The 24,825-nt window shown below is 33.9% G+C and overlaps 1 protein-coding gene across 1 annotated transcript; it reads left to right on the top strand.

Annotated features, from left to right (window-relative positions):
• Positions 1–12,943: 12,943 nt before the first annotated feature.
• On the top strand, positions 12,944–24,056 carry MONOS_11638 (uncharacterized protein; the record flags this gene model as incomplete). Its single annotated transcript, XM_067864187.1, has 2 exons — positions 12,944–13,147; positions 13,441–24,056. Exons 1-2 carry the CDS (start codon positions 12,997–12,999, stop codon positions 24,054–24,056), a joined length of 10,767 nt encoding a protein of 3,588 aa, XP_067721814.1. The 5' UTR covers positions 12,944–12,996.
• Positions 24,057–24,825: the final 769 nt, after the last annotated feature.

The following is a 24,825-nucleotide window of genomic DNA, read 5'->3' on the forward strand; positions in this document are numbered from 1 at the left end:
AAAATTTTGAATATTTTGAGGTTTTTTGAAAAAAATATATTCATTGTGCAATATTCGACAAATTCTTGGAAATTGCACAATAAACAACCGACTTGGATATTTCATGAAAATGTTTATTGAGACATTATTTAAACACATTCTTTTTTCAACGTTTAAATTAATGCGGAAACTCACAAAATACTAAAAATGAAATCATCAATAATAAATATGTTTCGTGATGACGATAAATTTTTTTTATCAACACAATATCAAAATAATAATTGTTTTCAATAAAAATGGAAGATCATGAAATGAAAATACATCATCTGAACAAGATGTTCCACAGCACTGATGATACATGGGATTGGTTTCAAAGGGATGTTTTGGATGCAAGGTACAAAGAGTGCAGACAATGCGGAAGAGAAATGTGTTTATATAAAAGAAATCCTAACTCAAGACAATGGAGATGCTTCAGATGTGACAGAACAATAAGTTTGCTTTCAGGTTTATCCATTGAAAATCAAAAAGTGGGATTAAACAAAATCCTGAACATCTTGTTGTGTAAATGGATTAAACGATCATTAACACAAACCTCTCATCTTCTTGGAATTCATAGAAATACTGTAGGTTTTAATTTACTTTTGCTGCAGCTTCCATGTCCAAAATAGCAGTAAATTCATTTGAACCACAAGGAGGTCTGGATTCTATCGTGGAAATTGACGAGGCTATTTTGGACAAAAGGAAATTTCACAAAGGACGTTTGAAAAAGCAAATTTGGTTATTTGGAGCAGTTCAAAGAAATCCTGAAGGAAAACAAGGAAATTTTTTCATTATTCATGTTCCAAATAGGAAAAAAAAACTCTTCTGCCAATCATCAAAGCCAATATTTTGCCTGGAACGACAGTTAATAGCGATGAATGGAAAGCTTATGCATCTCTGGAAGAGATAGGGTATGCGCATAAAACTGTTTGTCACAAGAATTACTTTATTGATCCAGAAAGCAAAATTTGAACGAATATGATTGAAGGCATTTGGAGTTTGTTTCGTTGGGAAATGCAAAAAAATAATATTAGGGATAATTTTATTGACGATTTCACATCCTCATTTGTGAAAGCAGGACAAGAGAGCTATCATTTGTGGAAACTGTCAAAGCTATTTGCAGATACAAACCAGAAGAATTTATTGAAGAAGAGGAGGAAGACAATGAAGAAGATGATGACGAATAAGACGTTCATATTATGTTGACTGAAGATAAAGCAACTTCTGATGATTCTTTGAAATAAAATGACGTGACTGAACATTTCGAATATGAGCAAGAAGAATAGAAAAATAATTTCTTTTATTCATCACAATTTGTTTTCATCATTCGTGTGATGACATATCCTTGACAACAAAAAATTTTTGATTTTTGAACGGGCAGATGGGATATTGATCTTTTTTTTGTAATTAAAAATCTTCACGTTTCCGCAAGGAATCTGTTAAAAATATTGCACGATAATAGATAAAATGTGAAATGAATTGGTTATTTCAAATTATTTGTGTTATTTCAAGTTTCAGCCACGAATTTTGAATTAACCCAGTTATTTTGAAATAACCTTGAAAAACTTAAATCTACTGGACGTTTTTTAAAAACATTAAATAAAAATATTTTTGATATAAAAATGGTTTCAACTATATTTTGAATTTGAATATTTGACCTATCTTTATTATGAAAATTTGCATTAGATTAATTATTGGAAACTTTTTTTTTGTTTGTGATAATGAAAAAAGTTTTAAGATTGCAAAAAACGAAATATATATATGAAGATTGTTCCCATTCGTTTCAAATATCATCAGTTTGCTTGAATGGTAATTGTTGATTCCTTACTTCTAAAGCTTTTGACAAATCACAAAAGATTTCCCTATAAACGTATCTACATATTCAATGATCTTCTTTTGTCAAAATAAACATGTGGAAAACAGAAATTATCGATTTTATTTTGTAATGACTCGAAGAAATCATTTCCAAATATTTTTTGTCAAACAGTTATGGTCTTCCAAAAAAAAGAAAGCGTGAAATTCTGTCAAAAGGATTTTATGTCAAATGATTTGCGCGAAATTCGACAAAAAGATAAGATTATATTTATGAAAATTTGGGCATATGAAGATGAAATCCTAAATTTGAAGAGTGAATTTAGTTGAAAGAAGAAATGCTATAGAAACAATGAAAAACGACTTATTCTCAAAATTTTTCAGAACTGAAAATCTGTCTTGGAATTGCGAACGGTAATGGAGAGAGTGCATGTGTGTTTGAGTGCTCATTCACTTCGTGTACACTCACAAATAATAATGGTGGAAGGATGTATTGTTATGGTGTTCCAGCTGCATTCAAAATGAGGAACATCCAGTTTATTTCGTGAAACACAACATCAACAGGTGGAGGATTGTATTTTAAACAAATCAACAAACAATCCCAAGCAACAACCTTTATTGCTACTTCTTCTTCTTCTTCCATGATAGCAGATGCACAACTACTTCCACTTCATATGGACACGATGTTTATAGTGAAGATGATTACAATCTCTTCTCGTCGGACAATCCGTTCTATGAATCGTCCACAACGAATAGCAACGATAAGAAAGTGTGCTATTGAGAAAATGGAGCATATCAGCATACAGAAAAGAAGGATTGGCTGAAGGAAGGGATGAATGATCGGTATGTTGGGGTGAGTGGAGATGATACAAACAATCTGTGTGGGATGAGTGAGGCAGCACCTTGCAAGACAGTGGGGCATGCAGTGGAGTCGAGCATGGTGCAGCTGAGCTTCTCGATAACGTTGCATAAGGGAAGCGTATAAGAGAAGAGAAGAAGAAAAGCATTGAGGAAAAGAAGATGATTAATACAGGGAGAGGGAAAGAGGTGAATGTGATTGGGACGAGTTCACTTTTCTTCTTCTTCTTTCAAAAACAGAAGAAGTGTTCAGTTTATCGAGATACCATTTAAGAATGAATTTCAAAAAGATTTATTGCAAAACAACGACTGGTTATTCATCTAATGTGGTGATGGAGCTTACAGAAACTGGGAACTTTCATTTCATGGAGCATTCCAAAAGAAGATAGAAAGTTTTATGATAGCAGTTGTGGGACAATTGTCAAGTCTACAGAAATGAAGGCAAGCTGCGAGCAGGAATCAAACGGCTGATCATGGAGGTGACAAAATTCAATTTACGCAAGTCAATAAAGACGAAAGAATTCAGTTCAAAAATGCAAGAAAATGTTGCAGAAGCAATGAAGTCGCTATATTTTAACGATTTTCAAAATTCATAATTCTTTCGAATGTTTTTTAAAAAAAAGAAAATACTTTTCACTTGCGTTAATGATTTCTCAAAACATGATTTTGTAATCTTTTTCACTTGTGAAAGTTCAAAGTGAAAAGTTTCACATTTCATTTTTGAAAAATGTTGTTTTAATGAATTTTTGAAGATTGCAAATACTTTAAAAGACTCGTGATTTTTATGTTTAAGTTTTAAAATAGATATTTTTCAAATAAAAATATTTCTTTGAAATTCAGGCAATTGAATGTTCTTCTCAAGTCAAATAAAAAGAAAAATTTCAAAAAACTAGTTACTCAAAAACAAACAACTTCATATTTAGTAATTTGTTTGAAAAAACAATCCATTTTCAAATTTATCACCATTCACAACAATGCAATTATCGAACACTTCTTTTTCCATCTTTTTCAATAACAAAAGTTTCGTAACTTTTCGTTTTGCCAAGAGGCTTTCATTCTCCGTATTTTCGGTTTTGCATGAATATTTTAGAAAATCTTTGTATCATCCACAAGTCCCTCATATGCTCATCTGATCGATCTTTTTCACCAAGACTGCATCGGCTTCTCAGATTTCTGACAAAACTTCAGCTTCACATATTGATTATCAACTGCGCATTTAAGAAAATTCATGCATTGCTTGCTGATTTCTCCATCATCCCACTTAGCTTCCCTGAATTCCATACAACGATGCACGTGAGCACTTCAAATTCTTCATTCTTCAACTGGTAAAAGCAAAGATAATGCTTTGATGCAATAATTATCAACATTTCACTTAGTCTTCTTTTCCCACTTTCATTTGTCCCTTCCTCTGCCAATCAAAACCCTTTTCAAACTCTGACAATTCTCTCTTGCATCTCTTCCAAAACTTAACTCTTTTGAAATTACATCTTTGTAATCTCGTTGAAAACTTAAATGCTTATCAATAACTGTCAAACAAACTGATTGATAAGGCGTTTCGAGTTTCGATGTTCTCGATGATTTTGAATGACTTCTGCCATCTCCTTCAAATGCAATTCTTGTTCAACATGCTTTCAAACAACGAGAAAGAAATTAATAAATGAACAAAAATAATTCGATTACAAACTTTCCACATATCAACGTTGCTCACCATCAGCTTTGATAATTCCACTTCTTTTTGAGTTTAATTATTTTCTTCTTTCTTCATAGGAAACTTTCAAAAGACAAACCACGTAAATCAAAAGAAATATTAATGAATATGCAGCTCAGATAAATGAAACACACACAAAAATCAATCAGTCCTTTCATTCTGAAAACTTTCTGTTTCTGCTGTTTCTTTTAACAAAGTCCAAATTCAAAAAGCTATTGTCTTCGAAAAAAAAGAAAGAATGATTTATAAGATTCAATAATTCATTTAATAACTGTTTCGCACCAGCTAAGAATTTTGTATTTTTGAATATTTTTTATATTAGCAAAAGCGTTAAATACAGAAAGATTCAATATCTATTTTCAAAACCAAAATGAGAGAAATCTTGAAAGAAGAGAACGACATTAATAAAAAATATTAACTATAGATATAAGCAGTTGATGTCACTCAGTTTTTGAATGTATTATTGTTTTCATACAATATATGTCGGAAAATCATGAAAATATATTGATCATTTGCATAACTTTATGTTAATCAATCAGAATAACTCAAAATATGACTAAGAAATATATAGTATTGTTTTATATTGTTTGTTGATTAAAACAGAATCAATCGTTTTTGTTTATTTTACTGTCACAATTAAAAACTGAAATTTTTGAATTCAAAAAATGTGTATTTAAATATAAATAAGTTCAAACTCATTTTTAAATGGATTCAATTCTTTGTATAACATTTGTCTTCATGTTTGAATTAATTATTTTGTGAAAAAATGATATTTTTTCACTTTCATGTTAAAAGATCAAGCTTTTTTGGAAAACAAGCAAAAAATGCTTTATTTGCTTAAAATATAACGTAATATTTAATGTTGATGCGTTTTTGACTTCCACCCTCAAAACATTGTTTTTTGATAAATGCAAGACTGTCAGGTCACAATTGAAAAAAACTGGTTTTTCTTAAAAACACTGCCTTTAATTTAAAATTACTGGGGGATCTTGAAATAAATAGTTTATTTTGAAATATATTTTTATTTCACAATTTATCTAATAATGTCATTAATCATGAATATGAAATATTTGACAAAATTTCAAACAGTCGTAAATTGTGCAATAACCAAATTCTTTTCTCACTGTATCCATTATAATGCTCAAAATCGAAAAAACAAAAACATGAAAGTCAATGAATAAATTTAAAAAAAAATATATGGGTAATTTAATTTGAAAAGTCGCAAATGTTTAATTTTCAAGTGAACCAAAAATTTCATATTTTGCTCATATTTTTGTTTCCACTCTCGAATCTTTTTCAGAATGAATGAAATAGCATTATCCAGAAATAAATTCCATATTTGTGAAGTTTGGTATACGTCAACAAAAATTTGAGCCAAATATGAAATTTTTGATTTATTTGAAAATTAAACAATTGCGACTTTTCAAAAAGATTAACTCATATGAATAAAATACTCGGCAATTGAAATTCAAAATGTTTTAGGCTTTCTGTTATTTATTTATTACCAAAAGTGCTCTTATGGCATATAATTAGTGGTTAAAATATTGAACAGGGAAAAATGAATGACTTCCAAATATAAATCTCTAAATTTTAGTATTTATTGTATTTGTTTTATTGCAAAATAAAAAATGCAACAGAACCCCAAAAGAGTGAGATAATGGTTTAGTGGTTTGTAGAATTCCAACTATTGTGCAAAGGTTTGGATTTAATTTTCGCCAGACCCTAATAATTTTTTTGAACAAAAGTTTTCGACAATTTGTATCAGCTCTGATGAATATTGATAAAGTGAAACTTATAGTATCCGAATATTTTCATAGAAATCATATTGAATTATTTTATGAAAAACACTTTATGGTTGATAATTCGATTAATAAACATGTGAAAAAGTTTTGACAATTTACAAATGGGACAAAATATTTTGATTTCACCTCTGTGACCTGACAAATAACTAGAAGTCTTGTCTGTCAAAAAAAAAATTTTTTTTTAAATTAATATAAAATAAACAATTGCAAAAACTTCTGAAGACTTTTCAAAGCACTACGGAAAAGATTTGTTGATAGCATCTGTAATATCTTGTCGTTTTTTCTCTTTTGTCAGTGACCGTCAGTGACAGTCAATGACAAATTGTGACAAAAATATTCCTCAACTGACATTTCGTGTCATATAAAATAAATATTGGGAACTTGATCACATTAGAAAAAAATTTGATTTTTTTCAAAATAATAAGAATTATTTCAGGAAGATTTTCAAATTAATTATTTAAGTTATTAAGAATTTTGAAATCGATATTAATAACACTTTTTGATAAAGAATAAATATCTTGTCAGTTATTTTATCATTTTTTCAATTTTCTCTTGTCACGTCACAGAGGTATAATTTTGATTTATGAATTTTGTTCAATACAATATTATCAAACAGTTTTCTCAATTTCAGAATTTTGCTGAATAATTTTTCATAGAAAAGAAAAAATTGAATTGAAATAATTGCAAAAATTGTTTGAAACAAGTCTCAGTTTTTATCAAAAAGGCAAAAATTATGTTCAAATTAGTAATGAATTTCAGTTTCATTATCAAAAATAAAACTGGAGTTTTTGAAATTTGATAAAAATTTAATGTTTTTTCTTAATTCTCTTTCATTTTTCCTCATTTGTTTAACAATAATCAAAAAATCCTCAAATAATATTTGTTATTAACTCAATCAAAAGAAATTTATTCGAATTTATTGTTTTCTTTTCAAAATTCACAAAAAAATAAAAATAAATTTATATTGACTTTTGAGTGAAAAAAAATAAATAATAATGTTCAGATAGGATTATTCAATGAAAATCATTATTTTCAAAACAAAAAACATCATTAAAAGAATGTTTTCATTCGAGTTTGTAAAAATTGGTGAAATATTCATATTTCTTCTCAGTTAAACAAGACCAAATATGTCACATCAAACCTGAATATTTGAAAATATTTATAAATATTAAAAAATTTAGAAAATAAAAAACTAATATAAAAAAAATATTGAAATAGTTATGATTCCAATCGTATCAAAGTTGTTTTGCATTCATTGACAATCCTTTGAAATAATATTCGTTGAAAATATTATTTTGGAAATATACACCAAAAATAATTCTATTTCGAAAAAAATAATTCAAAATCGAAAAAGAATAATTCGATTTCGGAATTAATAATTCAAAATCGAAAAAGAATAATTCAAAATCGGAATTAATATTTCAATTTCGAAAAAAATAATTCAAATTCGGAATTAATAATTCGAATTCGGAAATTAATAATTCAATTTCGTAATTTATTAATTCGATTTCGAAAAAGATTAATTCGATTTCGAAAATGAATACTTCAATTTCGAAATTCATTATAAACTGAAAATTTTAATTTTTCTCGAGAATAGATTTCAGAAAAGTTCAAGTTATTTTTTTATTAATCAAATTTTATTACTCAAATAACTGTTTTTTTAACGGAAATATGAATCCAAACAATTTTTTGAATTTTTTTTCATTTTTGAAAATCATCACTGAAATAAAAGATTTTTCAAAAAAATTCATTCTATTGAATAAATAAATAAGAAAATATAAATTTCTATCACGTTTATTGAAAAATAAAAAAAAAGAATTTTATTACCAATGGAAAGAAAAAATTTTTTTAGTAAAAATATCAAAATCATCAATTTTTTATATGAAAATGAATTCATTTTCTTTTCAAATAAACTTCAATCAGTAAATTTTCATTCAAATTAAAAGAAAATTTTTCAATGAAAATGCGTCATTTTTCAAATATTGATAAACAAAATTTGCTGATGAGATAAAAATAAAAAAAATTTAAAACCACAAACACAAGCTATTCATTCCACAAAACAAAAAAATATACGTTTCGAAATTGAATTATTCTTTTTCGAATTCGAATTATTAATTCCGAAATCGAATTATTTTTTTTCGAATTCGAATTATTAATTCCGAATTTGAATTATTTTTTTTCGAAATTGAATTATTAATTTCCGAATTCGAATTATTAATTCCGAATTTGAATTATTTTTTTTCGAAATTGAATTATTCTTTTTCGAATTCGAATTATTAATTCCGAAATCGAATTATTTTTTTTCGAATTCGAATTATTAATTCCGAATTTGAATTATTTTTTTTCGAAATTGAATTATTAATTTCCGAATTCGAATTATTAATTCCGAAATCGAATTATTTTTTTTCGAATTCGAATTATTAATTCCGAAATCGAATTATTTTTTTTCGAATTCGAATTATTAGATAAAATGTGAAATGAATTGGTTATTTCAAATTATTTGTGTTATTTCAAGTTTCAGCCACGAATTTTGAATTAACCCAGTTATTTTGAAATAACCTTGAAAAACTTAAATCTACTGGACGTTTTTTAAAAACATTAAATAAAAATATTTTTGATATAAAAATGGTTTCAACTATATTTTGAATTTGAATATTTGACCTATCTTTATTATGAAAATTTGCATTAGATTAATTATTGGAAACTTTTTTTTTGTTTGTGATAATGAAAAAAGTTTTAAGATTGCAAAAAACGAAATATATATATGAAGATTGTTCCCATTCGTTTCAAATATCATCAGTTTGCTTGAATGGTAATTGTTGATTCCTTACTTCTAAAGCTTTTGACAAATCACAAAAGATTTCCCTATAAACGTATCTACATATTCAATGATCTTCTTTTGTCAAAATAAACATGTGGAAAACAGAAATTATCGATTTTATTTTGTAATGACTCGAAGAAATCATTTCCAAATATTTTTTGTCAAACAGTTATGGTCTTCCAAAAAAAAGAAAGCGTGAAATTCTGTCAAAAGGATTTTATGTCAAATGATTTGCGCGAAATTCGACAAAAAGATAAGATTATATTTATGAAAATTTGGGCATATGAAGATGAAATCCTAAATTTGAAGAGTGAATTTAGTTGAAAGAAGAAATGCTATAGAAACAATGAAAAACGACTTATTCTCAAAATTTTTCAGAACTGAAAATCTGTCTTGGAATTGCGAACGGTAATGGAGAGAGTGCATGTGTGTTTGAGTGCTCATTCACTTCGTGTACACTCACAAATAATAATGGTGGAAGGATGTATTGTTATGGTGTTCCAGCTGCATTCAAAATGAGGAACATCCAGTTTATTTCGTGAAACACAACATCAACAGGTGGAGGATTGTATTTTAAACAAATCAACAAACAATCCCAAGCAACAACCTTTATTGCTACTTCTTCTTCTTCTTCCATGATAGCAGATGCACAACTACTTCCACTTCATATGGACACGATGTTTATAGTGAAGATGATTACAATCTCTTCTCGTCGGACAATCCGTTCTATGAATCGTCCACAACGAATAGCAACGATAAGAAAGTGTGCTATTGAGAAAATGGAGCATATCAGCATACAGAAAAGAAGGATTGGCTGAAGGAAGGGATGAATGATCGGTATGTTGGGGTGAGTGGAGATGATACAAACAATCTGTGTGGGATGAGTGAGGCAGCACCTTGCAAGACAGTGGGGCATGCAGTGGAGTCGAGCATGGTGCAGCTGAGCTTCTCGATAACGTTGCATAAGGGAAGCGTATAAGAGAAGAGAAGAAGAAAAGCATTGAGGAAAAGAAGATGATTAATACAGGGAGAGGGAAAGAGGTGAATGTGATTGGGACGAGTTCACTTTCTTCTTCTTCTTTCAAAAACAGAAGAAGTGTTCAGTTTATCGAGATACCATTTAAGAATGAATTTCAAAAAGATTTATTGCAAAACAACGACTGGTTATTCATCTAATGTGGTGATGGAGCTTACAGAAACTGGGAACTTTCATTTCATGGAGCATTCCAAAAGAAGATAGAAAGTTTTATGATAGCAGTTGTGGGACAATTGTCAAGTCTACAGAAATGAAGGCAAGCTGCGAGCAGGAATCAAACGGCTGATCATGGAGGTGACAAAATTCAATTTACGCAAGTCAATAAAGACGAAAGAATTCAGTTCAAAAATGCAAGAAAATGTTGCAGAAGCAATGAAGTCGCTATATTTTAACGATTTTCAAAATTCATAATTCTTTCGAATGTTTTTTAAAAAAAGAAAATACTTTTCACTTGCGTTAATGATTTCTCAAAACATGATTTTGTAATCTTTTTCACTTGTGAAAGTTCAAAGTGAAAAGTTTCACATTTCATTTTTGAAAAATGTTGTTTTAATGAATTTTTGAAGATTGCAAATACTTTAAAAGACTCGTGATTTTTATGTTTAAGTTTTAAAATAGATATTTTTCAAATAAAAATATTTCTTTGAAATTCAGGCAATTGAATGTTCTTCTCAAGTCAAATAAAAAGAAAAAATTTCAAAAAACTAGTTACTCAAAAACAAACAACTTCATATTTAGTAATTTGTTTGAAAAAACAATCCATTTTCAAATTTATCACCATTCACAACAATGCAATTATCGAACACTTCTTTTTCCATCTTTTTCAATAACAAAAGTTTCGTAACTTTTCGTTTTGCCAAGAGGCTTTCATTCTCCGTATTTTCGGTTTTGCATGAATATTTTAGAAAATCTTTGTATCATCCACAAGTCCCTCATATGCTCATCTGATCGATCTTTTTCACCAAGACTGCATCGGCTTCTCAGATTTCTGACAAAACTTCAGCTTCACATATTGATTATCAACTGCGCATTTAAGAAAATTCATGCATTGCTTGCTGATTTCTCCATCATCCCACTTAGCTTCCCTGAATTCCATACAACGATGCACGTGAGCACTTCAAATTCTTCATTCTTCAACTGGTAAAAGCAAAGATAATGCTTTGATGCAATAATTATCAACATTTCACTTAGTCTTCTTTTCCCACTTTCATTTGTCCCTTCCTCTGCCAATCAAAACCCTTTTCAAACTCTGACAATTCTCTCTTGCATCTCTTCCAAAACTTAACTCTTTTGAAATTACATCTTTGTAATCTCGTTGAAAACTTAAATGCTTATCAATAACTGTCAAACAAACTGATTGATAAGGCGTTTCGAGTTTCGATGTTCTCGATGATTTTGAATGACTTCTGCCATCTCCTTCAAATGCAATTCTTGTTCAACATGCTTTCAAACAACGAGAAAGAAATTAATAAATGAACAAAAATAATTCGATTACAAACTTTCCACATATCAACGTTGCTCACCATCAGCTTTGATAATTCCACTTCTTTTTGAGTTTAATTATTTTCTTCTTTCTTCATAGGAAACTTTCAAAAGACAAACCACGTAAATCAAAAGAAATATTAATGAATATGCAGCTCAGATAAATGAAACACACACAAAAATCAATCAGTCCTTTCATTCTGAAAACTTTCTGTTTCTGCTGTTTCTTTTAACAAAGTCCAAATTCAAAAAGCTATTGTCTTCGAAAAAAAAGAAAGAATGATTTATAAGATTCAATAATTCATTTAATAACTGTTTCGCACCAGCTAAGAATTTTGTATTTTTGAATATTTTTTATATTAGCAAAAGCGTTAAATACAGAAAGATTCAATATCTATTTTCAAAACCAAAATGAGAGAAATCTTGAAAGAAGAGAACGACATTAATAAAAAATATTAACTATAGATATAAGCAGTTGATGTCACTCAGTTTTTGAATGTATTATTGTTTTCATACAATATATGTCGGAAAATCATGAAAATATATTGATCATTTGCATAACTTTATGTTAATCAATCAGAATAACTCAAAATATGACTAAGAAATATATAGTATTGTTTTATATTGTTTGTTGATTAAAACAGAATCAATCGTTTTTGTTTATTTTACTGTCACAATTAAAAACTGAAATTTTTGAATTCAAAAAATGTGTATTTAAATATAAATAAGTTCAAACTCATTTTTAAATGGATTCAATTCTTTGTATAACATTTGTCTTCATGTTTGAATTAATTATTTTGTGAAAAAATGATATTTTTTCACTTTCATGTTAAAAGATCAAGCTTTTTTGGAAAACAAGCAAAAAATGCTTTATTTGCTTAAAATATAACGTAATATTTAATGTTGATGCGTTTTTGACTTCCACCCTCAAAACATTGTTTTTTGATAAATGCAAGACTGTCAGGTCACAATTGAAAAAAACTGGTTTTTCTTAAAAACACTGCCTTTAATTTAAAATTACTGGGGGATCTTGAAATAAATAGTTTATTTTGAAATATATTTTTATTTCACAATTTATCTATTAATTCCGAATTTGAATTATTTTTTTTCGAAATTGAATTATTCTTTTTCGAATTCGAATTATTAATTCCGAAATCGAATTATTTTTTTTCGAATTCGAATTATTAATTCCGAATTTGAATTATTTTTTTTCGAAATTGAATTATTAATTTCCGAATTCGAATTATTAATTCCGAATTTGAATTATTTTTTTTCGAAATTGAATTATTAATTCCGATTTTGAATTATTCTTTTTCGATTTTGAATTATTAATTCCGAAATCGAATTATTTTTTTTCGAATATGAATTATTTTTGGTGTATTGTCTCTCCAAATTAATTGAACCATAATTACATTTTATTTTTATTTGTTTTTTATTTTTGCTTCGTATAACGGATAATATGTGTTTGATTCCTTTGATAGTTTTTATGGCAATTACCATTATTAAAGGCGATGGGAAATACCAGAAGGTGATAACCGATCCATCGCATGACGCCTTCTGTGAACAATGCGATGAAAATTGTCTTATTGAAGGATGTATTTCGAAAACGAGTATGAAATGGCTTGTATATATATAAATATATATTTAACAACTGATTTTTTGCTTTGTTGAGTTTATGCCTCTGATAGTGAAGAGCTGCTCGATTATAATCTTAATTATAAAAATTGCGAAAAAATGAAAGCTTACAAATATCAAATACGTGACTCTTCAATTTCCATACGCGCATCTATGAATACAGAACAAATGCGCAAAGAAAGTCAATTTAAAGGAAATATGAGATTAATTAATTCATCAATTGAGTTAAATCAAATTTTATTGAAGAATTATGATAATTGTTGTTCAGTGTGTGGAATGAAGGGGAGTGTGGTTGTGGTGAGGGGATGTGGTGTGGGGATGGGGAGAGGCAAGGAGGCAGGGGTGTTTGAGCTGGGCGGGTGCAGAGGGGTGTTTTGGAACATCACGCTGAGAGGGATTGGAAGGGGAGGAAATGTGTGTGGGAGGCTGTTTGGAGGAGAGGGGAGGATGGGGCAGACGAGGAGTGAGAGAGAAGGTGGGGGAGGAAGAGGAAGAGTCGGATGGGGAAGAGGAAGCGGAAGAGATGAAGGAGGAGAGAGAGGAGGACAACGAGGAGGAGGAGGAAGAAGAGGTGGAGAAGGAAGAGGAAGCGAAGGAAGAGAAGAAGAAAGCGAAGGAGGAGGGAGTGTATTGGTGAGTGAGTCTGATTTCTCATCTTTTTGTGTGTCTTCAGCCCCGTTTCTGGCGCCTCCCCTGACACGCCTTGTATCTCTCACTCAGCTGACCTTCTTCAACATCTCCACAAATCCACTGAAAGCAACACATCTGGGTGAAGGGCTGAGCCAAATTTCGTTTCTGATGAGTGGATGTGAATTTGTATCAGTGTGGGATGTGTATGATGGGTGCATTGTCCCCTCACTGAACAGCCCCTCATCGTCATTGGCTGCCTCGAACACCTCTTTTGTCAGGTGCTATCGATCACAGAATGTTGCAATCAGCGGGAGTGAAGGGAATCCATCGAGGCCAGCGAGACAGCAAATTTCTACAGATTTAACGAATTCATTCACTTGGTGTGTGTGGAATGGGTCAAAAACTACTGGAACAAGTAGTTCTTATTCAGATGGAATATCGAGTGGAGGTGCGATTAACATGTATGGTTTGTCATCAGGAACACTTTCAGTGAAATTTTGTTCGTTCAATGACTGCTATGCAAACTATGCTGGGGGAGGTATTATGTGCTATAAAATCAGTTCAATCAAGATCGAGAACAACTCATTCAATGCATGTACTGCTCAAAAAGATTACGGAGGAGGGATGTATGCTTATTCGATTTCTTCGTGTGTCAAGGTCAGTGGCTGTGAATTTAAGAAATGCAAAGCAAGTTACGATGGAGGAGGATTATTTCTCCAATCTTTTAATGTTTCTGGATCTTCGTGTATTGGAACAGAAAATGGCAAAGGGGAAAGTGCTTGTGTATTTGAGTGCTCATTTACTTCGTGTTCTCTGACAAACCAATATGGTGGAGGGATGTATTGTTATGGCGTTCCGGCTGCATTCAAAATGAGGAGCCTCCAATTTATTTCGTGCTCAGCAGTGTCATATGGCGGAGGATTGTATTTTGATCCAAGTCGATCAACACCTCCAAGCAACAACATTTATTGCTATTTCTTTTTCTTCCACGATTGCAGATGCACAACCACTTCCACTCCATATGGCCATGATGTGTATTTTGAAGATTATTACAATCTCTTCTCATCGAATAACCCGTTCTACGAATCATATACAACGAATACTAATGACAGGAGAGTGTGCTATTGGGTAAATGGAGCATATCAGCATACAGAAAAGAAGGGATGGTTGAAGGAAGGGATGAAGGATCGGTATGTTGGGGTGAGTGGGGATGACTCGAGCAATCTGTGTGGGATGAGCGAGTCAGCACCGTGCAAGACAGTGGGGCATGCAGTGGGGTCGAGCATGGCGCAGCTGAGCTCGACAATCACAGTGCTGGGTGGGAAGCATGTGAGTGAAGGAGCGACGATCAGTGTTGGGGAAAAGAAGATTTCTGTTGTTGGGAGAGGGAAAGCAGTGAGTGTGATTGGGACGAGTGCACTTTCGACCTCTTCAACAACGCTGTTTAGCATATCTTCTGGCCAACTGGAGGTGGGGCATGTGGGGATCGATCACAACTCGATGAGAAGCTCATCGCCGAGTGTGTTTGTGGTGTCTGTGGGGAGTGGGGCTCTTTCGCTGGAGGATGTGGTGATCAACTCTTCGACGCCAGGAGGGAGTGGAATGACGAAGTGTGTGTTTGAAGTGGCACTGAGGCAGTTGAAGACGATTGATGTGGAGATCAAAAATATAAAAATGAGTCAACTACTATTTGCAGAACCATCATCAGCCGGATCGTCATCAGGAGAGAGTTTGCTAGGGAATGTGACAGTTCGAAATGTGAATAGGACAACAGGTGATGGAGTGGTGATGGCAAAAAGCGTGAAGGGAGGAGAGACATTTGTGGTGTGGAACACAACAATAGAAGGGTGTGAGTGTGTGAATGGAAATGGAGGAGGGATAAAAGTTGAGTTGACATCTTCTTCAAGCAAAGCTTTCATTGGAACATCAGCATCGCACAGCGGAGGAACAACAAAATTCAACAAAACGAAGTGCAGCGGATATGGAGGAGGAGTGATGTTATGGCTGGCAGATAGCTCGTTCAACTTTGAGATTTCATCAGTGAGTTTTGTTGGTTGCAGTGCAACATTGGGAGGGAAAGATGTGTTTGTGAATGGGAGCAGGTTGGTGAGTGGGACAATAACAAGTTCAAAGCTGGATTTCTCACGAAATGTTTCTGTTTATGATGAGCTGATGGGATATGACCGGAATGAGGGAGGGATGGGAATATTCCCATTGAATGTGTTTTTTGACACATTTTCAGGAGCAGCACATGTGGGGAATAAGGTGAATGGATATGGAGGATATGACTCGTGGTTTTGTGGGTTTGGGTATTTTCCATGCAAAACGATCGCGTTTGCTTCACAGAACAGATTCAGTTCGTCAAAAAAGAACATTGTGTTGGATTCAGGGTTTGAGCTGGGAGAGGTTGTGTCGATGGCGGGGTCATATGAATGGGAGGTGTATTGTGGGATTAACAAGACAAATGTGAATGTGAGGGTGCCGAGTGGAATGACATCTTCGTATTTGATAAATGTTCAGAGTGCAAGCTCAATAAAGAATATTGCGTTCCAAATTCCATTTTTGTTATCGAGTGCAACATCACTCATTTGTTTGACCAGTTCATCACTCACACTCACAGACTGCTCAGTTGTTCATATATCAGAGAGCACATCGAGTGTGGCCTTTGGATATAGCATTGTGAATGCGCAGAGTGGGAGTCTGAAAATGGAACGATTTGTGATTGGTGGAGCACTTGTATTTGGAGCTCATTCAGCGATTGAATTTTCTGAAGGAATGACGAGTGTGATATGTTCAGGGTGCAATATCAGCGGAGTCAAAAGGAATGAGGGAGATGGAGGATGGATGAAAGGAACAGTTGGGTCGAGTGGAACGTTGACAGTTGATGGATGCAATGTGAATGGGTGCAGTTGTGGTGGTGGAAATGGGGGAGGAATATATGTTGGATTGAAGGGAAGTGGGAAAGTGGTTGTGAATGGAACGAGTGTGATTGATGGGAATAAGGCAGAGAATAATGTGGGAAGTGGAGGGAGAGGAGGAGGATTATTTGTGTTGATGGAGAGCGAGGGATGTGGATTGACAATTGGGCAGAATGTGAAGTTTTCGAAAATGAATGGGAATGTGGCAACATATGGGAAGGATGTGTTTGTTGATTGTGGGAGTGGTGTGTTTTTGGAGTCAAAAGTGAATGCCAGCTCATTTTCATTTTTTGACACAAGCACAATTCCATCAGATGTGTTGAAACTGAGTGGGAGTGAGAATGGGGATGAAAGTGGAGTGATTCCACTGTTTGTGTATTTATGCACAATGGGTACAAAAGTGATTGTTGATGGGAATGGAGGAAATGGGATGGACCACGATCATTGTGGATTTGAGAAATTTGGCTGTTTGACAGTTGATTATTGTGCGAACTCAAGAATGAGTGAAAATTCAAAAGAAATCGAGGTTGTCTCATCTTCTTCAATAAATGATGAAATTGAAATATCTTCATTTGATGTGAGTATTTCAGGCAGAATAGTGTCATCTTCATCAGAGGAAGGGGAGAGGATGAGAGTGAATGTGAGTGATGGAGGATCAACCACACAAAATTGTCTTGTTGGATGTTCGAGTTCACTGACAATGAGGAGACTTTCATTTGTTGTGAAAGGTCAGTTGAAATCAAGGAGAAGTGCATTCATCCATTCAACATCATCAACACTCAGTGTGACGAACTGTTCAGTCTCATTTGAGAGTGGGGCATTGACCAATGGAAAGATCGGATACAACATCATTGAGATGGCAGGAGGGAATCTGATTGTTGATGGATTTGTGATGGAAAGTGGAGCGACACTGAAGATGAATGGGAAATCGCCAATCACAATGACAAGTGGAGTGAAATTGGAGATATTGAATAGCAGAGTTAGTGGAGTGAAAGTGGAAGTTGCAGGTGGAAATGGAGGAGGGGGATGTTTGAATGTTGGGATGGGGGATAATGGGAATGTGAAAATTGAAGAAAGCAATTTTTCATCAAGATGCACAGGTGGAAGTGGAATGAAAGGGGGAGGGATGATGATATCAGTGGGAAATGGAGGAACATTGAGGGTGAAAGGAGTGAAATTATCGGGATGTGCTGTGCCATCAGAGGATGTTGAGAATGGAGGGAGAGGAATGGGAGGAGGGATGTTTGCTGAACTTGCCGAGGAAATAGGATCATTTGTGATGGAAGGGATGGAATTCAGTGGGTGCAGCGCATGGAAAGGGAAGAATTTATTTGTGGAAGCACAGGATTTATCGGCTGTCATCAACAGCACTTCAATTGGATTCAATCCAGAAATTGGAATAAATGTTGCAGACTTGAATGAACTTTGTGGACGAGAACGAAACAATTTGGAGCTGATTGTTCCACTTGTTGTGTTTCTTAGGACATTTTCATCACCAGCATATGTGAGTGGGAGAGAACAAGGAAGTGAATTCAGGCTGTGTGGATATGAAGATTACCCATGCAGGACAATTGGAAATGTTGGAGAAGTTCAGTTTCCGAGTTCAAAGAGAGTGATCAGACTGACAAGCACATTTTCATTTGATGAAGAAGTGAAGTTGAATGAACAATCATATGAGATTGATTCAAGTGACAAAAATGTTGGAATAAAAATCGAGGCAACAGGAACAAAAACACAAGAAGCATTGGTGATGAACAGTGTTTCATCAACATTGACAGGGATATTATTTGAATTGGGAGGTTCGATTGGAGAGCGATCGTCATTTGTTCATTCTTCAGGAGGGACATTGAGATTTGCTGATTGTGGGATAAACATGGGGAATGGAGTGGATGCAGTGAATTATGAGTTTGCGAGTGCAAGTGGAGGGAATGTGGAGATTATCCGGATGAGTTGTGGAGGGAGTGAGAGAAAAGTGAAATTTGGAATGAAGGCATTCATTGTTATTAATGGAAATGGGGGTGCTTCGATTGAGGATTCGTTGCTTGAGAGTGTGGAAACAACAAATATGAAGGGATTGATTGAGTATTCGTCTTCATCGAGTCCATTGACGATCGGAAATGTGACAGCACAAGAATGTGTGATGGGAGGGAAAGGACTGATATGGAATGATAATGGAAAGAAGCTGAGGATGAGGAATTGCACGATTATGAAAATGAGCAGTTTGGAGGGAAATGGGAGTGTTGTGAGTGGAGAAGTTGGGGATGGATGTGCTGTTGAGGTGAATGATGTTGTGATTGAAGGATGTGGAACATTGAAGGGATGTGGAGGAGGGATGAGTGTGATATTGAAGGGAACAGGAGAAATGCGTTTGGGAAAGAGTGGAGTGGTGACATCATTTGAGAAATGTTCAGCTGGTGGTGAGGGATCAATTGGGGGATATGGGGGAGGAGTGAATTTGGATTTGAGTGACAATTGTGTGAATAACTTTGTGTTGACAACATTGATATTTGAATACAATGTTGCAGCCGAGGGAAGGGATTTGTTCATTTCGTGCAAGAAACTGAATGAAACAGTGACGAAGGAGAGGTTTGGATTTGAATATAAATATGAAAATGGAGAAGGAGAAGGTGAATGGATGGCAGTTGATATGAAAGGGATTGACAGAGATCATTTTGCAGAGAGTGTTGATCTTGGGCTGTTTCTTGTTGAAATGAAGGGAATGGAGGTGTGTGTGTCGAAGGATGGATATGACACATTGGGATGTGGGAGCGATGGATATCCATGTGAATCGATGTGGAGTGGAATAAACCACATTGACAGAAGTGGGACAGAAGGAGAAAGGAAAGTGAAAGTGAGGGATGAAGGGACAATTGAAGATATCTATTCTTTCACAGATGCACTTGCGATTGATGGGTGTGTGAATGAAGGAGATGAAACCAAACACAAGCCTATTCAGTTTAATGAGAGAATCAAAGGGAATTCTGCATCATCATCTTCACCTGTTATTTCATCAACAGTATCAGTCAGCTTGTTATCATTGAAATTGCAGATTCCAAGTCAATTTGAGCCATATATGAATACACTGATCTCATCGAGCGGGGTTCTTCACCTCGAAAGCTGTTTATTTGAGATTCGATCATCAACGACCATTCAATATTCGTTGATAACAACAACCAGTGGAAGTTGCATATTGAAGGGATGTTGTCTGACAGATTGTTCATTTATCAAATCACCATTGGTGATGGCTTCTTCTGTTTTGTTCGAAAACAGCAACTTTTCAAATATCGAGAACAAGGGCAGTGGAGAAGGAGGTGTTGCAAAAGTGACATTGCAAAGGAATGAAAAATTGGTGATCAAATCAACAAATGCATCATCTTGCTCACTTTCATCAGGCAATGGAAAAGGCGGATTTTTATATTTGGATTGTCAAAATTGTTTGAAGGAGAAGCCATTTGTTTTTGATGCTGACGTAACTTTTAAGAATAACAATGCAGCCATTGGAAAGAATGTGTTCATTTTGGGAAAGGATTTTAATTCTTCTGTGACAAATGACTCATTCAACTTCAATTATTCATCAATGAAAGGCGATAAGACTCTGTTTGTGGGAAGTGATGATTTTCATCAAGAAAAGGATTTATTCATGTTCCTCATTCCACGCAGCTCATTTGAGATATTTGTTTCATTGAGTGGATTTGATGTTGCACGTTGTGGAAGTGAAGAAGAACCATGCTTCACAATGTGGAAAGGGATGAAAAACATGAAAGACGGAGAAGGAAATAAAACAATTCAGATTGAAGGATCAACAATCATTCGAGATTCATTCAATGTGTCCAATTATCAGATCAAAAAGAGTGTGAAGATGGGAGAAGAGAATGTGAAAGCGATATTGAATTTTGAAAAGGCAACTGATAGTCAGCTAGAATATTTCATGGTGAATAACATTCAACTTGAATTGATAAACATCCAACTCCAATTAACATCAAGATTTGACAATTCAGCCAAAACAATTATTTCAAACAGAGCTGGCGAGTTGGTGATTACTGGATGTTCATTCCATTCAGAGGCTGGAGTGAACAATGGATTTAATTGTGTATTTGTGGATATGATTGGAGGCAATGTGGAAGTGAATGATTTGTCGATGGAATCATGCAATGTTGGAAACAGTATTTTTGTCATTCATGATTCTGAAATAACTTGCCATTTTGTGAATGTTCGAGTGGAATCGCTGAATGAAAGTGGAGGATGTCTTCTTCTGATCAAAGGAACTGAATTAACAACAAAGATAAATGAAGGAGTCGAGGAAATGAGTCTCAACATTGATAATTCGTCATTTTCAGGAGTGAAGAGAAGTGACAATGGAGCAAGCATTTTGGAGTCAAAGAGTGAGAATAAGATTTGTTTGGTTGTGAATTCGAGCAACATCACAGAAGACAAAGCAGAAATGAGTGAAAAAGGAGGGGCGATATTCTTCACATTGGGTGCATCAGGATCAATGAAGATGATTAAGTCCGAAGTCAGTCAATGCAGCTGCACCAATGGGAAAGGAGGAGGGGTGTATCTGGCAACAAAGGAAAGAGGAGAATTGAATTTCACATTTGTTGGAATGAAATTCAGTTCAAACACAGCAAGAGTGGGAAATGATATCTTCATTGAATGTTTCAACATCACGTCGCAGATCAATGAAAGTCAATTTCAGTTTGATCTTCGAGAGAATCATTACTCACGAATTAATGCAATCTATGGAATTGATAGTTGTGAACACAAAGAAGATGCAAATCTGATTGAGTTTGTGACTATCCATCAGAGTGACACAATTGTTGTGAGCAGTGAGGTTGGATCGAATGACAGACAATGTGGAACAAACACACTTCCATGTGATTCAATTGAGCATGGGCTGGTGCATTTGACATCTGAATATGTGAGTCTATTGTATGTTGACGCTGAGAGTGTGATTGGAAGAGAAATAAATCTGGAGGAGATGAGTTTGAGTTCGAAGAGCAGAGAAATGTGCAAAGTTGAAGTGAAACCAAACATTGAAAAAACAAAGGATGCATTGGTGATAACAACAGGAACAGTCTCGTTGGTGAAAGTAAATTTTGTGTTTGATTCAAATTTCATCTCTTCACACGAATCATTGATATCACCAGAGGGAGGGATTCTTGAGATAATAAATTGCTCATTTGACTCAAAACAATCGGATGGAGTTAATGAAGCTTTTGCAATCATTCCATTTCACATAATAAACATGGAAAAAGGAGAATTACAACTCATGGAATGCAAGATATCAAATCTCATTCTTCAAAAATCTTCATTATATCTATCATCATCACTTCCATCAGTGATTTATTTGTTTGAAATATTCAATTCTTCAATTAAAACTTCTCTGATAGATATTAATGAATGTGGGCAATTGAATATGGAAAAGGTTCAAACAGAAAATATCACAGTTGAGGGAAATGATGAATCACTGATATCTTGCTTGACAATGAAAAAGACAATTCAATTGGCAAATTGCACAATGGGTGGAGTCAGTTCAAAGACCACAAAAGGGAAATTGATGAAACTGGACAATTGTTTGGATGTGAAAATGGACAGTTGCGTGTTTGATGGGAATTCAAAGGAAAGAAACGAGAAGAATTTGAATGAAGGGGAAGAGATGTGCAGATGGTCAGGATCTGTTGTGGATGTTGTGAAGAGTTCTGTGATAATGAAAGACACAACAATTTCAAATTCACCAAAAGGTGGAATAACAATGAGTGGAGGGGCATTGACTGTTAATGATGGAAGATTTGAAAACAACAAACCATCTATTGAAGGATATCCATCATTGAGAAGAAATATCATCTGTTCAGATTCAGGAACATTGAATGCGAAAAGTTTGAAAGGAGGAGATGGATTGGAGAGAAATACATCACTTTGGATGTTGAATGAAGGGTGCAATTTTGAAGGGATTGCTTCAGAGAGGGATTCATCATTCTTCATTCCTGTTCTGGAGAGTGTGGAAGCAAAAGAAGAGACAGATAGAATGAAATTGATATTCAAAGGAATGCTTCTTATTCCATGCAATTTGTCATTCTCAGTTGTGAAGAAGAAGGGAGAAGAGAAAGAGATTGAACATTATGATTTTGATTCAAATGGATTCTTATCGGAAAGAGAAGTTGAGGGAAGTGTGGCAAAAGATCTCATTAGCAATTGTGGAGATGAAATCGAGGTGAGTGTGCATATTTTATTTGGGAATGAAGAATCTCCTTCGTCAACAAATTCATTCGTTCTGAAGAATACAAGTATTTCTCCACCAAAAGATGATGAAAGAATCTCAAAGGGAGAGGATAAAATTGAATGGAGTTTGGTTGCCTTTATTGTGTGCATTGTTTCTTTTTTAATTTTTGTTGGTTTGTTTGTTGTGGTTGTGCTTTTGCGAAGGAAATTGAGAGAATCAGAAAAGAAAGTTGAGAAAGAAAGATTAGAAAATGAGCGGATAATGGGGAAGATTGAGAAGAGAAGAAGGGAAAATGGAATAGGGAGCTTTGAGATGAGTGAAATGCCATCCACATTACTGGAAGGGATGACAAGCCAAATTCCGCTTCTCATTGAAAACGATGAAGAAGATCTTCCAGAGCCTCCTTCAACGTACGATAACATCCTGAATGAGAATGATCTTCCAGATTTGGAATCACTGTTGCCATTTTCTGAGAATGCTTCCACTTCTGGAGTTCATCAGAATAATTCACTCAATGTTATATCAGCCAGAAAGCCATTTCGAGAAAAGGAGAAAAAGAACATCAAAACATTGCATTCGGTGATTCATTCAGTTCAAGGTAATTTCACACTGGGAACAAGAGCGATGGATGTTGTTGATGGAAAAGAGGTGGTTTTGGCAGTTGCAGAGCTGTTTGAGCGTTTGATTTCGGTTGATGATGAAAGAGTGGAAATGATGGCAAGACAGCTGTGTCCGTATTCAATCTTTGTTGAGGAAGGAAATAATGAAATATTCGTATTAACAGAGGAATTAGAGGATGAGAAGCAGAAGGAAGAAATGAAGCGTTGGAATGCGCCTGAAGCTGGAGAAGAGGATTTGGAAAAAACAGTTGTCTTTACACTTGGACTGATTCTCCATGAGATGACAACAGGGGAAGTGCCATTGAGCGAATGTGATGCGGAGGAAGCGCAGGAGATGATGAGGGATGGAGTGCGACCACTGACAGAAGGAATCGAAGGAGAAGACATGGTTGAGCTGATGGAGAAGATGTGGACAGATGAACCAAACGAAAGACCAACATTGGCAGAGGTGAAAGAATCATTGAGAGAATTGATAGAAAACGATGTGTTGCCATAATGAACAAGAGAAATTGATGCATTCGGATCTAAATTGCACGTTTTCTTTTCACTTTAAATTCGTAATATTTTGCATTCATTACTTCACATTCATCATTTCATTTCATCCATTTCATATGTTGTCTCAATTTTTTTAAATAATTAACTTTTCTTTTTCATCGTAATTATAAACTTTGTCAATTTCAAATGAATCAATTTCCTTTTTTCTTTCGTTTCATTCACAAAAAATAATGTGATTTCGAAGAAAAAACAAATTCGAATTTGAATATGTTTTATTTAAAATAGAGCAATAACTTTTTGATTTCGAAAAGAAGAAAAATTTTTATTACAGAATTTTATTTCTTTTTTTGATGATAAATAAAATAGAAATAGTGATTTATCTTAATAAAATCAACTGCAAAAATGAAATAATGCATTGTTCGCTTCACTTCACCATCGAATTCGCCTTTTCGCTTTTTTCGCGAAGACCGGAAAGCAGGGAGCATTGCCTTTCGGAGCCTTCTCCAAAAGACTGTGCAGGGATTTGGTGAGGGAAATATAATCAAAGAGCAGAAAGAAAAACCACTCTCGCTTTCGCGAGGCGTGGAAAAGAAAACTGCGTGTCCTTTGCTCTGCCTCCCGCTCTTCTGCTGCAGGAACAGAGCAAGTTCGCTCGCCACACTCTGTATGGACCAGTCTGACTCTTTTCTTTGCACTTTCTTGCCATGAATTAGAGGAGTAAGGTTCTTCTTAACGGTCTCACTAGCTTTCCTGTTTGTAAATACAGGTTC

The sequence above is a fragment of the Monocercomonoides exilis genome (assembly GCF_001643675.1).
Source record: "Monocercomonoides exilis strain PA203 chromosome Unknown scaffold45-810774, whole genome shotgun sequence".
Lineage (NCBI taxonomy): Eukaryota > Preaxostyla > Oxymonadida > Polymastigidae > Monocercomonoides > Monocercomonoides exilis.